Source organism: Thalassophryne amazonica, chromosome 20 (assembly GCF_902500255.1).
Source record: "Thalassophryne amazonica chromosome 20, fThaAma1.1, whole genome shotgun sequence".
In the NCBI taxonomy this organism is placed as follows: Eukaryota; Metazoa; Chordata; class Actinopteri; order Batrachoidiformes; family Batrachoididae; genus Thalassophryne; species Thalassophryne amazonica.
Window position 1 is genome coordinate 38,607,032 of NC_047122.1, and position 15,020 is coordinate 38,622,051.

The window sequence follows — 15,020 nt, forward strand, 5'->3', positions numbered from 1 at the left end:
CTAGCTTCTACTACTCTTTCCCATAACTTCATGCTGTGGCTGATCAACTTTATGCCTCTGTAGTTACTCGAGCTCTGCACATCACCCTTGTTCTTCAAAATAGGAACCAGCACACTTTGTCTCCACTCCTCAGGCATCCTCTCACTTTCCCAGATTTTATTAAACAATCTGGTTAGAAACTCTACTGCCATCTCTCCTAGACATTTCCATGCATCCACTGGAATGTCATCTGGACCAACTGCCTTTCCACTCTTCATCCTCTTCATAGCAGCCCTCACTTCTTCCTTACTAATCTCTTGTACTTCCTGATTTACTCTCACCACATCATCCATCCTTTTCTCTCACTCATTTTCTTTATTCATCAGCTCTTCAAAATATTCCCTCCACCTTCTCAGCACACACTCCTCACTTGTCAGCACATTACCATGTGCATCTTTTACCAACCTAACCTGCTGCCCATCCTTTCCAGCTCTGTCCCTTTGTCTGGCCAATCGGTACAAGTCCCTTTCTCCTTCCTTACTATTCAACTTCTTGTACAGCTCGCAATATGCCTTTTCCTTTGCTTTTGCCACTTCTCTTTTAGCCTTTCACCGCATCTCCTTGTACTCCCGTCTACTTTCTTCATCTCTACGACTATCCCAAAACTATTTCGCCAACCTCTTTCTCCTTATGCTTTCCTGGACCTCTTCATTCCACCACCAAGTCTCCTTGTCTTCCTTCCACTGTCCAGATCTCATACCCAGTACTGTCCTAGCTGTCTCCCTCACCACGTCTGCAGTACTTTTCCAGTTGTCCAAAATTGCTTCCCCTCCAACCAGTGCTTCTCTCACCTGCTCACTAAATTTCACACAACAGTCTTCCTCCTTCAGCTTCCACCATCTGATCCTTTGTTGAGCTCTCACTCTCTTCTTCTTCTTTACCTCTAAATTCATCCTACAAACAACCATCCTATGCTGTCTAATGACGCTCTCCTGCCACCACCTTACAGTCTCTGATTTCCTTTAGCTTGCATCTCCTATAAAGAATGTAGTCCACCTGTGTGCACCTTCCTCCACTCTTATATGTTACCCTGTGCTCCTACTACTACTACTACCAACATTCAAAGTCCCTACTCTCATTTCCACCCTTCTAGTTTTCTTCTTCTCCTGCTGTTTGTGGAAACATCCTCCTCCTCTTCTTCGTCGTCTTCGCCCAGCAGTAGCCCAATTTCCACTGGCACCCTGTTGGGCAACAGCACCAGTGGCGGACGTTGTTAACCCGGTCCGCGACCGATCCGGTATGGAAATTCGATTCTTAGTCTGCATAGTTGGGTTGGCTTGTTTTATGCCAGATGCCCTTCCTGACGCAACCCTCCTCATTTATCCGGGCTTGGGACCGGCACTCAGAATGTACTGGCTGCACACCCCATGCGGCTGAGTTAGAAAAGGCACGTTATGAGGAAGGAAAAAATTGTACTGTGTGAAATGACGGACGATTCTCTTTTCTTGCCTGCAACAACAGATAAGAGTCCCAGTAGCGACTTTAATCAGCACAAAGGTTGACGATTGACATCTTTAAATGGCTTTGATAGAGGTTGATGAACAAATTGTGGACCTGCTGCTAAATCAGAACCAGCCGGTCCACAATCAACATAAAGAAATAATTATTTTCCCGTTACACACCCTCAGAAACAGCACAACAGCCCAACTGCAGCATAATTTTTTTTCATGCAGCAACGTAATGGGCCGTTATGCTATTATAACACTGGCAAGAAACCTGCAAAGAGTGACATATAGGCTATTGAGCACTTTAGTAGTAGTAGTAGCAGCAGTAGAAGTAGAAGATAAAGGGAGAGACACTTTTGTACTGCATCATCATCATCAAATGTGCTAAAAGGCTGATGTAATTTTCCATTAGATTCTTTGTCCTTTGAACTTTTTACCTCATCATTTTTGCAATAGCAGCTGTTTCTTGTTGAGGCAGCTTTAGTCACACCCTAACAGTTCTGTGGATTCCAGGATAGGTGGGAGGTGATAACTTTGGTAAAGATAAAGTTTTATTTTCAGTCTCTGAATCAAACATGCGCTGGGGCGGGTAATCAGCTAGTTTGTATTTCAAAGGCAAAGTCTCCCCCAATCTCGGCAAAAGCTTGCAGACACACAAACCAAAATATGTGACTCGTTGTGACGACCTGTGTGAAGCGCCTTGAGGCAACTCTGTTGTGATTTGGCGCTATATAAATGAAAATAAATTGAAATTGTTTTTTGATTGATTGTTTTATGGCACAAAAACAAACAAAATTTAACACATTTAACAAATTTAACACTTAACAATTATTGTTTTCTCTCCTTTTTTCTTTCATTCATGTAATGAAAATCAATATAGCAACTACTACCAAATATAAAGATAAACTTTATTGATCTTACATGTGAGAAATTCACGTTACGTCAGCTCTTAAAAAACACAGGTGGGTGCAAGTAGAGGAAAATGTTCATCAAACAGCGTGTGCAGGATAAGCAATAATAATAATATTTGTAACAGTACAAGACAAGAAATGAGGTAGAAATAGGATATGTATGTATATGCTATGTATCACTGAAAAATTAATTTGCATGAATGTCAAATAAGGTGTGGGTGTTGCACATATTTAAAACGGTAAAAATTAATTTACAATTATTGTTTTAAAGCCTAAGCGAGTGCAATAAAGCTCATACTATGACATTTATGTAATATATTTAAAACGGTAAAAATTAATTTACAGTTATTGTTTTAAAGTCTAAGCGTGTGCAATAAAGCTCATACTGACATTTACAACTATGTAATAATAATGACAGCGGCATAATTAAAATAAAAAGGAATGAGGCGGTCGCATCAGATAGCAAGATATCAGTTCAGGTAGTAACAACCAATCACAGCAGCTGAGATTTGACAGACGCCTTTTTATCAACCAATAAGAAGCCTCGGTTGGTCAGCTGGGGGTAGGATCAGCGTTGAAAGTGTTATACGAGCATCGGGACAAATAAAGCTGTAGGTTAAACTTTGTGGAACCTTTTCCCGAACCGCAAATTTAATTTACGCTTCTTTTTTTTTTGGAGGACCCTACCGAGCTGAGGGAGCGGTAATGTTTGCGGGTTTGTACCAGCTGTTCGGGGACGTGAAGAGTTTGAGCGCCGTGCTGTTAGCAGCTTCTGTCGTCACGCTCACTGTGGGATGGATTTCAAAAATACTGCTCAGACAGTCCATTCAAGATTTGGTAATATGAAATTTACAGCAACAAAGTGTCTTAAATGGTTTTGTCATGTCACTCAATTTTCATTTTGAATTCATTTGGCTTCATTACATGTGTTGCCAAAGGGCAGCGACAATGTTAAAGGCAGATTATGAATGAAAGCAACAGCAACAAACAGTTTGGAAAATATAATCATGGAATAGATAAATGAAATAAAATACACAATATCAGTGCCGCTCATTTTTATCATGTTTTTGTTTTTCCCCCAGAGATATCCTCCTCATATCCCCTCCTGCCTCCCTTTCTTGGGTCATGCTTTAGCTTTTGGGAAAAGCCCCATTGAGTTTTTGGAGAATGCTTATGAAAAAGTAAGTTTTTCTGGAAAAATGCTTATGACACTTATGAATAAATACACTTATGACTGCAGGAGTAGCAGAATTTATACGTATGTTGCACGAGAAGGCACTTGGAGAGCCCATACACTTCTTCAGGATCCAAAATATGTTTCGGATCAAATTCAGATTAAAATCCCTAATTTTCTAGAACATCATATCCTCGCCAAATTTCATCAACATGCTCTCAACTTTTTCTGTTAAATGTTGCTATGTGGGCAGCATGGTGGCTTAGTGGTTAGCACTGTTGCCTCACAGCGATAAGGTCATGGGTTTAATTCCCGCCTGTGGCCTTTCTGTGTGGAGTTTGCATGTTCTCCCTGTGTTTGCGTGGGTTTCCGGGTGCTCCGGTTTCCTCCACATCCAAAGACATGCAGGATAGGTGGATTGAAATCTTTAAATTATCCGTAGTTGTGTGAATGTGTTTGTTTGTCTGTATGTGGCGTCCTGTCCTGGGTGTACCACGCCTCGCGCTCTGTGGCTGCTGGGATAGGCTCCAGCAGCCAGCCCCCGCAACCCTTAATTGGACTAAGCGGTTGAAGATGAGTGTGTGTGTGTTGCTTTGTGCTAATATGCTTCTGGATCTCAGTTGCAGAATATATTCCAGATCACTTCCAAAACCGAATTGCATATTTCCAAGAACATTATCTACCTGCTCACCAAATGTAATTGAAATCTGTTGATTAATTTTTAAAATAGCCTGCTAACAGTCAAACAGACATACAGTGATGCAAATATTACCTCCTTGGAGGTGAGAATAAATCATATTAAATAGCTACTTGTTACTAAACATGTTTACTCAGTCAACCTGCTTACACAGGTGGGTGATTCTTAGACTACGGGCACTTATGTCCTTTGATCATATTGTATGAAAAACAGACAGAAAAAAGGGGAAATTTCACACTTTTATAGTTATCTTTACAATGAAAGTGTGTTAAGAAATTTGTTCTAGTAGTCTATGATGATAAACAGTGATATCAGAGCACATGTATATAGCGCCAAATCACAACAAACAGTTGCCCTAAGGCGCTTTATATTGTAAGGCAATGGTGTGGTGGAAATTACATTTACAAGGCCAATAGTGCCCGTAGTTAAAGAATCACCCAGGTATGTTTACAATACACAGCTTCACTCTTATAATAATAAAAAGGCAACTCTGTATGTCACAGAGGTGCCACAGGAGTGCCACTGGGGTGCCACTACCTCCCAGTACCACTAGGAGGATCTCAGCCTTACTGACAGCTGCCCCATTTATGATGTTCCATATAGTATGTAAAGGTAGAAAATTCTGGAATTGGAGTCACTGCCAGACCATATTTATTAGACTCTCCTCTCAGTCTGTCAGATATAACAGACTGGTCACACGCATGCATTTCGATTCTGACCATTGGAGGGCACTGCAGATACAGTGATGCACTGGTTCAACAAAAGCTGTATGCATTTGAGTCATTTTTGTTTAAAGCATGATAGCTAGGTCACGATGATGACATATGATGTCTCAACCAGTAATTGCCCGATGTTTGGGTTCAGACCTGAAGGGCTCCCTTAAACATCAAAATCAATGCACAGTGCTTGGACCCAACCACTCGGTTCATACTCTACACTCTAAAAAGAAGGTTCAAGAGGCTTTGAAATCTGAAATCCATCTTCTCTCACCTATTTTTTACACATAAAACACTGATTGTAATGCTGTCCATCATTTCCACAGTATGGTCCTGTGTTCAGTTTCACCATGGTGGGGAAAACGTTCACCTACCTGCTGGGCAGTGAGGCAGCCGCAGTGTTGTTTAACAGTAAGAATGAAGACCTGAATGCTGAGGATGTCTACTCTAGACTGACCACCCCAGTGTTTGGCAAGGGCGTAGCATATGATGTCCCCAATCCTGTAAGTCCATCGATTCCTGTTAAATCACATGTATGATCAAATCCAAATGCACATATTAAAACAAGTCCCTGAAAGCTTTAATGAACATGCAATAATGATATGAAACATTGTGAACATTCTTAAAGGGGTCAAATTGTGAAAAACTGTCTTTTGGTGTTTTGTGTTGAACTTCAAAGTCACATAATTCTGTGAGCAAACTTTAGGCCTCAGAATGCCTCATTTTAGTAATCTGTTATGAATGTCAAAGTAGGTCATGCAACCAACACAGAAGAGAAAACTGTTGAAGTGTGTTCGCTTTAAGCACATACGGATCAGTTTCTTAAAACAAATGGTTGCTACAGTGGGGTTATTCCATCTCAGTTCACCCAGTGGGTTAAACCTCACCCCCTCAGATTTTGGTCAAAAGCTAAAAATTTTACCCTCCCAGTTTTTAATGTTATACAGGACATATGGGGCTACAGTTTTCATTAAAGAGTAATGCAATGTAATTTGTCCCAATTTGTCAATTTCAAGGTCCAAAAGTAGGTCAACAGGTCATCATGCCTAAATATTCTCAGATCAAATAAATGTCACATTTATGACATTTATGTAAAATCCTTTCCAAAGATACCTTACTAAAATCAGACCATTGGTTGCTGAGTTATGGTCATTTGGATTTCAGTGGCTGCGCTCTTTTTTTTTTTTTTTGCAAAAAAAAAGAAGAAGAAATGGCATTTATTTCAGCAGTCTTATATAAAGTACCTCAAAGTGATACTTGAGTGAAAGTATAAATATCTTACCATAAAATTACTTTGGTAAAAGTTAAACTCTCCTTTAAAAATATAGTATCTGACATTTACTGTACTTAAGTATCAAAAGTAAATTTTTCATATAAAATGTATTTTAAGTAAAAGTATTGAGTAAAAGTAAAATCCAAAAAGAGTGGAGAGTGAAATGGTGACATGAAAAGAAAGTCAGTGTGGTGTCTGGAGAAACCAGGAGGGGGCCTCAGCCCATATAAAAGGTTGGATCCGCCTGTGGCGGAGCAGTTTGTGTTGGTGACGGGATGAGTGAGCATCAGGTGGATGGAAATAGCTGTAAATAAAGTTGCCATTCTTTTTCTGATGACGTGTAGTCTTTATCCTGGAAGCCCCACACGCACTTTTCTGCGAAACAGAACAGTCATTTATAGCTACACAATTGTGCCAAATTTAAGTAAAAAAAAAAAAAAAAAAACTTTTCAAGCGTCACCACCACCAACCACTGCAAAGCAACCAAATGCAGTGCTCTTTGTGCTCTTGAATCCAAAATGTGGCACCGCTTTTACGCACTGCATTCTGAACATTTCAAACTAAATAAAGGAACGAAACAGCCACGCCAACCAGTTTTGTCGGTGCTGAAGTTTTCCCCTTAAGTGTGTGTGTTAACTCCAGCGGGAGCCGATCCGCGTATGTGTGTACGCATCGGCGTGTGCACATTTGGAGTCCAGAGTGCAGATGGCCCCCTTTTCACCCTCCAGTCTCCTCTTCCTCAGCGGGGGCACAGATTCAACCTGGCATCTTTTCTTCTTATTTTATTTTTTGTCTTTTTAAATGTCAAACACAGCACTTGCTGCAGAGGTGAAAGGCAATCCCCTGCGCCGCGGCTGAAGAGGAAGTCTTTTCCCGGTACGGCGCACCGCTGCTTTCACCTCTGCAAATAGGCATTGCCCAATCAAATTTCTTCTACTTTTATACTGTAGTAATGAGTATGAAGATGGTTCATGGAAATCTATCGGCGTAAAAGTATACATTTTATTGAGGAAATGTAGTGATGTAAAAGTGAAAGTCAACAGAAATGTAAATAATGAAGTACAGATACGTTAAAATTCGACTTAAGTACAGTAATGAAGTATTTCTACTTCATTACATTACAACACTGTATCTCAGGAACTACCTATATGCCAAATTTCACCAAGATCTGAGGGAATGAGTTTTAAAAATCACCTTTTTTGGGGGGGGGGGGGGGGGGGGGGGGGGTTTGAGATGGAATGATCCAGTGATGCACATATGCATGACGACATTTATTTTCCCCATTTGTGAGGGTTTGAGAGAAGGTTTGTCTGACAGAAACGAATGGAAAAACAAAAATGTTAGTCAAGTGTGACTGGTGCAAAAGCTGAAAAAGTGCCGCAGTTTCTACTTCTGGAATTGAAGCGCAGTCTCGATTGTCACTCATGCACACGTACAGCCAGATGCACTTCTGTGAAGTAAACACCAGCGTTTACATGACCTCAATGTCTATAGGGGTATTTTTGACTGCAAACGTGAGTAACCTTTCGTAAAGCCACCTGATGATCTGCAGCATGTTAGCTTGCTTAAAGCATGTATGATGTGACCCCTTTAAATTGGCTGCAGATCTTCCTGGAACAAAAGAAGATTTTGAAGACAGGACTGAACATCGCTCATTTTAAGGAACACGTCAGGATCATTGAAGCAGAGGCCAAAGAGTATTTTCAGAGATGGGGAGACAGTGGGGAGAGAAGTAAGACACCTCAGTGATTGTTTTAATGTTTGAAGTGGACGAGAACATCCATCAGATTATGTCTTCATTTTTTTTTTCTTAAGACCTGTTTGAAGCTCTGTCTGAGCTGATCATCCTGACAGCCAGCAGCTGTCTCCACGGGCCGGAGATCCGCAGCATGCTGGATGAGCGAGTGGCTCAGCTCTACGCTGACCTGGACGGAGGATTCACTCATGCTGCCTGGCTGCTGCCTGGCTGGCTGCCTCTTCCCAGCTTCAGGTAGGACCGCAGAGGATCAACCACAGGACAGCGCTGAGACGACTCTGGAAATGACTAATGTGGTTAAAATGTCTTCTTTTGCGGGTAGGAGGAGAGACAGAGCTCACCGAGAGATCAAAGACATTTTCTTCAAGGTGATTCAGAAGCGCAGGACCTCTGGAGACAAAGTGGACGATATACTACAGACCCTGATTGGTGCAACATACAAGTACGACCCCTCCCCTCCCGGCGTCCCTGGTCAACCTCATCCCATTGTGACAGACATTCAAATACCATTCATGTTGTTTGTACTGTAAGTGTTCATTAATTATCATGAATAAAAAAAAAATACAAAAATTCCTTTGTTTCTGTTCCAGGGACGGGCGTCCCCTGGATGATAACGAGATTGCAGGGATGCTGATTGGTCTCTTGCTAGCTGGTCAGCACACATCCTCCACCACCAGTGCCTGGATGGGTTTCTTCCTGGCTCGAGATAAAACACTGCAGGATCGGTGCTACAAGGAACAGAAGGCCCTGTGCGGAGAAGACCTGCCTCCGCTGGAATATGATCAGGTAAAATCTGCCAAGATGGATGACTGCAACAATGACGTGCTGTCATTAAAAAAGTGAGTAATTTAGTGTGAGTTAATCAGTTTTAAAATGTCTGTAAAATCAGTCATGTGATAAGTAGAGGTACGGTGTGTCAGTTATGTTGAGATGTTTAGCATCCCGAAAAAAAACGTTGCAGATTTACTTTCAGGAAACCAACTAAGAGAAATGTTGCCATTTAAGTCTCCCTACACTGATTATTACCATCATTTTTAAAACACAGCTGCTGCAGAAAATAAGTGGACAATTTAGCTTTTCGTGATCACTGACTTTTATCCAGTAAGTACAAATATAAACGCAACACTTTTGGTTTTGCTCCCATTTTGTATGAGATGAACTCAAAGATCTAAAACTTTTTCCACATACACAATATCACCATTTCCCTCAAATATTGTTCACAAACCAGTCTAAATCTGTGATAGTGAGCACTTCTCCTTTGCTGAGATAATCCATCCCACCTCACAGGTGTGCCATATCAAGATGCTGATTAGACACCATGATTAGTGCACAGGTGTGCCTTAGACTGCCCACAATAAAAGGCCACTCTGAAAGGTGCAGTTTTATCACACAGCACAATGCCACAGATGTCCCAAGATTTGAGGGAGCGTGCAATTGGCATGCTGACAGCAGGAATGTCAACCAGAGCTGTTGCTCGTGTATTGAATGTTCATTTCTCTACCATAAGCCGTCTCCAACGGTGTTTCAGAGAATTTGGCAGTACATCCAACCAGCCTCACAACCGCAGACCACGTGTAACCACACCAGCCCAGGACCTCCACATCCAGCATGTTCACCTCCAAGATTGTCTGAGACCAGCCACTCGGACAGCTGCTGAAACAATCGGTTTGCATAACCAAAGAATTTCTGCACAAACTGTCAGAAAACCGTCTCAGGGAAGCTCATCTGCATGCTCGTCGTCCTCATCGGGGTCTCGACCTGACTCCAGTTCGTCGTCGTAACCGACTTGAGTGGGCAAATGCTCACATTCGCTGGCGTTTGGCACGCTGGAGAGGTGTTCTCTTCACAGATGAATCCCGGTTCACACTGTTCAGGGCGGATGGCAGACAGTGTGTGTGGCGTCGTGTGGGTGAGCGGTTTTCTGATGTCAATGTTGTGGATCGAGTGGCCCATGGTGGCGGTGGGGTTATGGTATGGGCAGGCATCTGTTATGGATGAAGAACACAGGTGCATTTTATTGATGGCATTTTGAATGCACAGAGATACCGTGACGAGATCCTGAGGCCCATTGTTGTGCCATCCAAGAACATCACCTCATGTTGCAGCAGGATAATGCACGGCCCCATGTTGCAAGGATCTGTACATGTCCCAGCTGAAAATGTCCCAGTTCTTGCATGGCCGGCATACTCACCGGACATGTCACCCATTGAGCATGTTTGGGATGCTCTGGACCGGCGTATACGACAGCGTGTACCAGTTCCTGCCAATATCCAGCAACTTCGCACAGCCATTGAAGAGGAGTGGACCAACATTCCACAGGCCACAATTGACAACCTGATCAACTGTATACGAAGGAGATGTGTTGCACTGCATGAGGCAAATGGTGGTCACACCAGATACTGACTGGTATCCCCCCCAATAAAACAAAACTGCACCTTTCAGAGTGGCCTTTTATTGTGGGCAGTCTAAGGCACACCTGTGCACTAATCATGGTGTCTAATCAGCATCTTGATATGGCACACCTGTGAGGTGGGATGGATTATCTCAGCAAAGGAGAAGTGCTCACTATCACAGATTTAGACTGGTTTGTGAACAATATTTGAGGAAAATGGTGATATTGTGTATGTGGAAAAAGTTTTAGATCTTTGAGTTCATCTCATACAAAATGGGAGCAAAACCAAAAGTGTTGCGTTTATATTTTTGTTGAGTGTATTTTCTCCGGCTGCTGTGAAACACGTTTTGATGTGATCCGTGTGACGAATCACCTTGTTGGTCTTAATATTTCCCTGCCGTCGTCATCAGCTGAAGGATCTCAGCTTGTTGGAGAGATGTTTAAAGGAAACCCTGCGGCTCCGCCCACCAATTATGACCATGATGAGGATGACCCGTTCTCCTCAGGTAAAGATGCCGTGCTGGGGTCATAGGTGACCGGAGTTAATACTTTTGACACGTTAATCTGTTTATTAAAATATTTTCTTTTCAGATGGCAGTTGGTTACAGGATCCCTGTGGGACACCAGGTCTGTGTCTCACCGACCATTAACCACCGCCTGCCTGACGTCTGGGGTGAGAGGATGGAGTTTAACCCCGACCGCTATCTCAGTGACAACCCTGCAGCAGGGGAGAAGTTTGCTTATGTGCCCTTTGGAGCAGGTAAGAATGAGCGTGTGTGGACGTACAGTTTAAAATCAAGCTGACTAACACCAAACGTCTTTCTCTCAAACTACATTTGAAGACATACAGTAGTGTTCAGAATAATAGTAGTGCTATGTGACTAAAAAGATTAATCCAGGTTTTGAGTATATTTCTTATTGTTACATGGGAAACAAGGTACCAGTAGATTCTCACAAATCCAACAAGACCAAGCATTCATGATATGCACACTCTTAAGGCTATGAAATTGGGCTGCTAGTAAAAAAAATAGAAAAGGGGGTGTTCACAATAATAGTAGTGTGGCATTCATTCAGTGAGTTTGTCAGTTTTGTGGAACAAACGTGTGAATCAGGTGTCCCCCATTTTAAGGATGAAGCCAGCACCTGTTGAACATGCTTTTCTCTTTGAAAGCCTGAAGAAAATGGGACGTTCAAGACATTGTTCAGAAGAACAGCGTAGTTTGATGAAAAAGTTGATTGGAGAGGGGAAAACTTATACGCAGGTGCAAAAAATTATAGGCTGTTTATCTACAATGATCTCCAGTGCTTTAAAATGGACAAAAATCCAGTGACACGTGGAAGAAAACGGAAAACAACCATCAAACTGGATAGAAGAATAACCAGGATGGCAAACGCTCACCCATTGATCAGCTCCAGGATGATCAAAGACAGTCTGGAGTTACCTGTAAGTGCTGTGACAGAATACGCCTGTGTGAAGCTAATTTATTTGCAAGAATCCCCCACAAAGTCCTTCTGTTAAATAAAAGACGTGCAGAAGAGGTTACAATTTGCCAAAGAACACATCAACTGGCCTAAAGAGAAATGGAGGAATATTTTGTGGACTGATGAGAGTAAAATTGTTCTTTTTGGGTCCAAGGGCTGCAGACAGTTTGTGAGACGACCCCCAAACTCTGAATTCAAGCCACAGTTCACAGTGAAGACAGTGAAGCATGGTGGTGCAAGCATCATGATATGGGCATGTTTCTCCTACTATGGTGTTGGGCCTATATATCGCATACCAGGTATCATGGATCAGTTTGGATATGTCAGAATACTTGAAGAAGACATGCCCTTGAAATGGGCGTTTCAACAAGACAATGACCCCAAGCACACTAGCAAACGAGCAAAATCTTGGTTCCAAACCAACAACATTAATGCCTCGTAGATGTGAAGAAATCATGAAAAACTGTGGTCATACAACTAAATACTAGTTTAGTGATTCACAGGATTGCTAAAAAAGACGTTTGAACATAATAGTTTTGAGTTTGTAGAGTCAACAGCAGATGCTACTATTATTGTGAACACCCCCTTTTCTACTTTTTTTTTTAGTAATAGCCCAATTTCATAGCCTTAAGAGTGTGCATATCATGAATGCTTGGTCTTGTTGGATTTGTGAGAATCTACTGGTACCTTGTTTCCCATGTAACAGTAAGAAATATACTCAAAACTTGGATTAATCTTTTTAGTCACATAGCACTACTATTATTCTGAACACTACTGTATGGCCGCTTCTGTTTTTTTTTTTTTTTTCTCTTTTGTCTCAGTGTGTTTGCACATGGCCATAAAACTATTTCAGAAATTACAGTCCTAGTTCAGGTGTGCATATTATGATAGTGTCCAAAATGAAATAATAGAACATATGATCAAATTGTTACAGGTCAACAGGGGCCTCACTCAAACTCTGTAGAACCACAACTAAAACTGTGTACACATGGTTTTCCTTTAGAAATCGAACATCATGAATGTTTTCGCACCTATACGGGCCTGCTGTTCATTCCCATCTTAAGCCATGAATGGATGCAGACACACCTTCAGTTATACTTGACATCGGAATCAGGGAGGTTTTTGTTTACATTCTGTTTTAGTCATACTGTATATATAGGGATGGGTATTGATAAAATTTTATCGATAGAGGTCATCATGGATTTCGCTTACCGATCCAATTTCTTATTGATTCCCTTATCAATACCGCTTGTGAATTTTCTGTGTACTAAGAGTAGGTTTTCTATGTCAATAACATTTTATTGAGTCTTAAAGTAAATAAATATGAAATTGGTCGCTGGATCCTTAAACTCTGGACATAAACAAAATCTATAGTTTTTGTCAAAAGCATTTCCTTTCAGACATTAATGGCATGAATGTCACTCTGTACCTCTGAGCTCAGCCAGCTGCGCTGCACGTCGGCATCAATGTAATTCATAAAAATGCAAGACGTCTCATTTTTGGAGGAAAAAACGTTTTGGTTGATTGTAGTTTATCGTTTGTTTTTGCAATGTTTGGAAAGAGGTGTCATTTGATTTAAAACAGTGATTTGCTTTGAAGTTACTAATTCCGACCGGACTCTAACTTGACTCGGCAGAGAGTGGCGCAGTGTTTGGAGCTGTGCGAACAGAACGGAGGACGATTCTTTTTTCTTAATTGCAACAAGACAAGAGTCCCAGTTAGTGACTTTAATTGGCACCAACGTGACTCATGATTGACATCTTTAAATGGCTTTGAGAGGGGTTAAGTAGCGGACTTGCCGCTTCTGAAAAGCAGCGAAGCAAAGAACCAACAAATCAGCAGGTTGGAGCACTGCTTTGTTGGTTCAAGCTTCAAAGCAGACCCGCTGCAGGGTCTGCATTCAACGTAATGATCATTTTCCCGACAAACACCCTCAAAAACAACGGCCACTCTGAAGGACCGATAAGAGAATCGTTACGCAAAAAGGCTATTGAAGTTGGTGGATCGAATAATTTCTTAGCGATTCTCGAAAAGAACCGTTTCTCGATACCCAACCCTACTCATATATAGTGAATATATGAATATAGTTTCTCTTTCCCAGCATCCATTTTTCCCCATTCAAAACTAAGGTCAGTAAATTGAAAAGAAAAAGCTCATCAGGTGCATTACGGTTTGTTTTTCTTCCTCAGGCCGTCATCGCTGCATCGGGGAGAACTTTGCTTACGTTCAGATAAAAACCATCTGGTCCACCTTATTGCGCATGTACGACTTTGACCTGGTGGATGGATACTTCCCAACGATCAACTACACAACAATGATTCACACGCCGAACAAACCGATCATCAGATACAAGCGGAGAAAGTCGTGACTGAAGATTCTACTTACGGAGTCATTTATTAACATAGTCTGATTCTGAGGTGAAAAGTAGCCAGTTTGAATGTGGGGAATAACAGAGTAATGTCTCAACCATCAGCTTTTATTTCACTAAAGAACTGCAGATTGACATTTGGCCAACAGGAAAGTTTAGGTTTTTTTCCCACTCTCTCAGCAGTCTTCCAGCGATCTCCATTTTAACTTAATCAGATTAAATTTTTCTATCAATTAACAGTTGTCAGAGCAGCAAAAGCTCAAGTTTGACACCTTTTGAAGCCTTTGAACAACCATGTTTTTTAGCAGTTGCACATCAAATCAGAATCCAAATCGGAACCTATCAGCTATTTTGCATAATGACAGCTGATAGGTAGGTCATGATTGGAATTTGAGAATTTCCTTTTCTCAAAATAAAAGCAACGAATGTCAAGAAAAGTGTGTATTTTTCATTTTGTCTAAATATTTCCACGAGTGTTTTTGTGCCATAAATTGGATTTATTTCCAGTCTTTTAGCAACACAGGATTCATCACCAAAAACAGTCATATTTGTTGTTGAGAATTCCCCTAATGTTTACTCCCAACATAACAGTAGGGACAATAAGCGAAGTGCACGTCTCGGGCCACGTGGTGCATTATGGGTAGGCTAAATTTTTCGACTACCAATCCACAAGCTATGACGGCGGAAAGCAGTGATGAGTGCTGTGATTTGGATCATTTCAACCGCTGGAAAGTTGACGATTTAAAGCGTTTTTGTAAGCTCCGCGG

At 41.5% G+C, this 15,020-nt stretch overlaps 1 protein-coding gene across 1 annotated transcript; it reads left to right on the forward strand.

Moving 5' to 3' along the window:
- Positions 1-2,973: 2,973 nt before the first annotated feature.
- On the forward strand, positions 2,974-14,423 carry LOC117502278 (lanosterol 14-alpha demethylase). Its single transcript, XM_034161327.1, has 10 exons — positions 2,974-3,232; positions 3,478-3,576; positions 5,309-5,485; positions 7,861-7,987; positions 8,071-8,245; positions 8,334-8,453; positions 8,602-8,797; positions 10,814-10,909; positions 10,995-11,163; positions 14,075-14,423. The coding sequence occupies exons 1-10, from the start codon at positions 3,101-3,103 to the stop codon at positions 14,251-14,253; spliced, it is 1,470 nt and encodes a 489-aa protein (XP_034017218.1). The 5' UTR covers positions 2,974-3,100; the 3' UTR covers positions 14,254-14,423.
- The last annotated feature ends 597 nt before the right edge of the window (positions 14,424-15,020 follow it).

Coding starts and splice junctions, on each gene's coding strand:
- LOC117502278 (XM_034161327.1), top strand. CDS start 3,101: ATGTTTGCGGGTTTGTACCAGCTGTTCGGGGACGTGAAGAGTTTGAGC. Junction 3,233..3,477: donor GACAGTCCATTCAAGATTTG/GTAATATGAAAT, acceptor TTTTTCCCCCAG/AGATATCCTCCTCATATCCC. Junction 3,577..5,308: donor TGGAGAATGCTTATGAAAAA/GTAAGTTTTTCT, acceptor TCATTTCCACAG/TATGGTCCTGTGTTCAGTTT.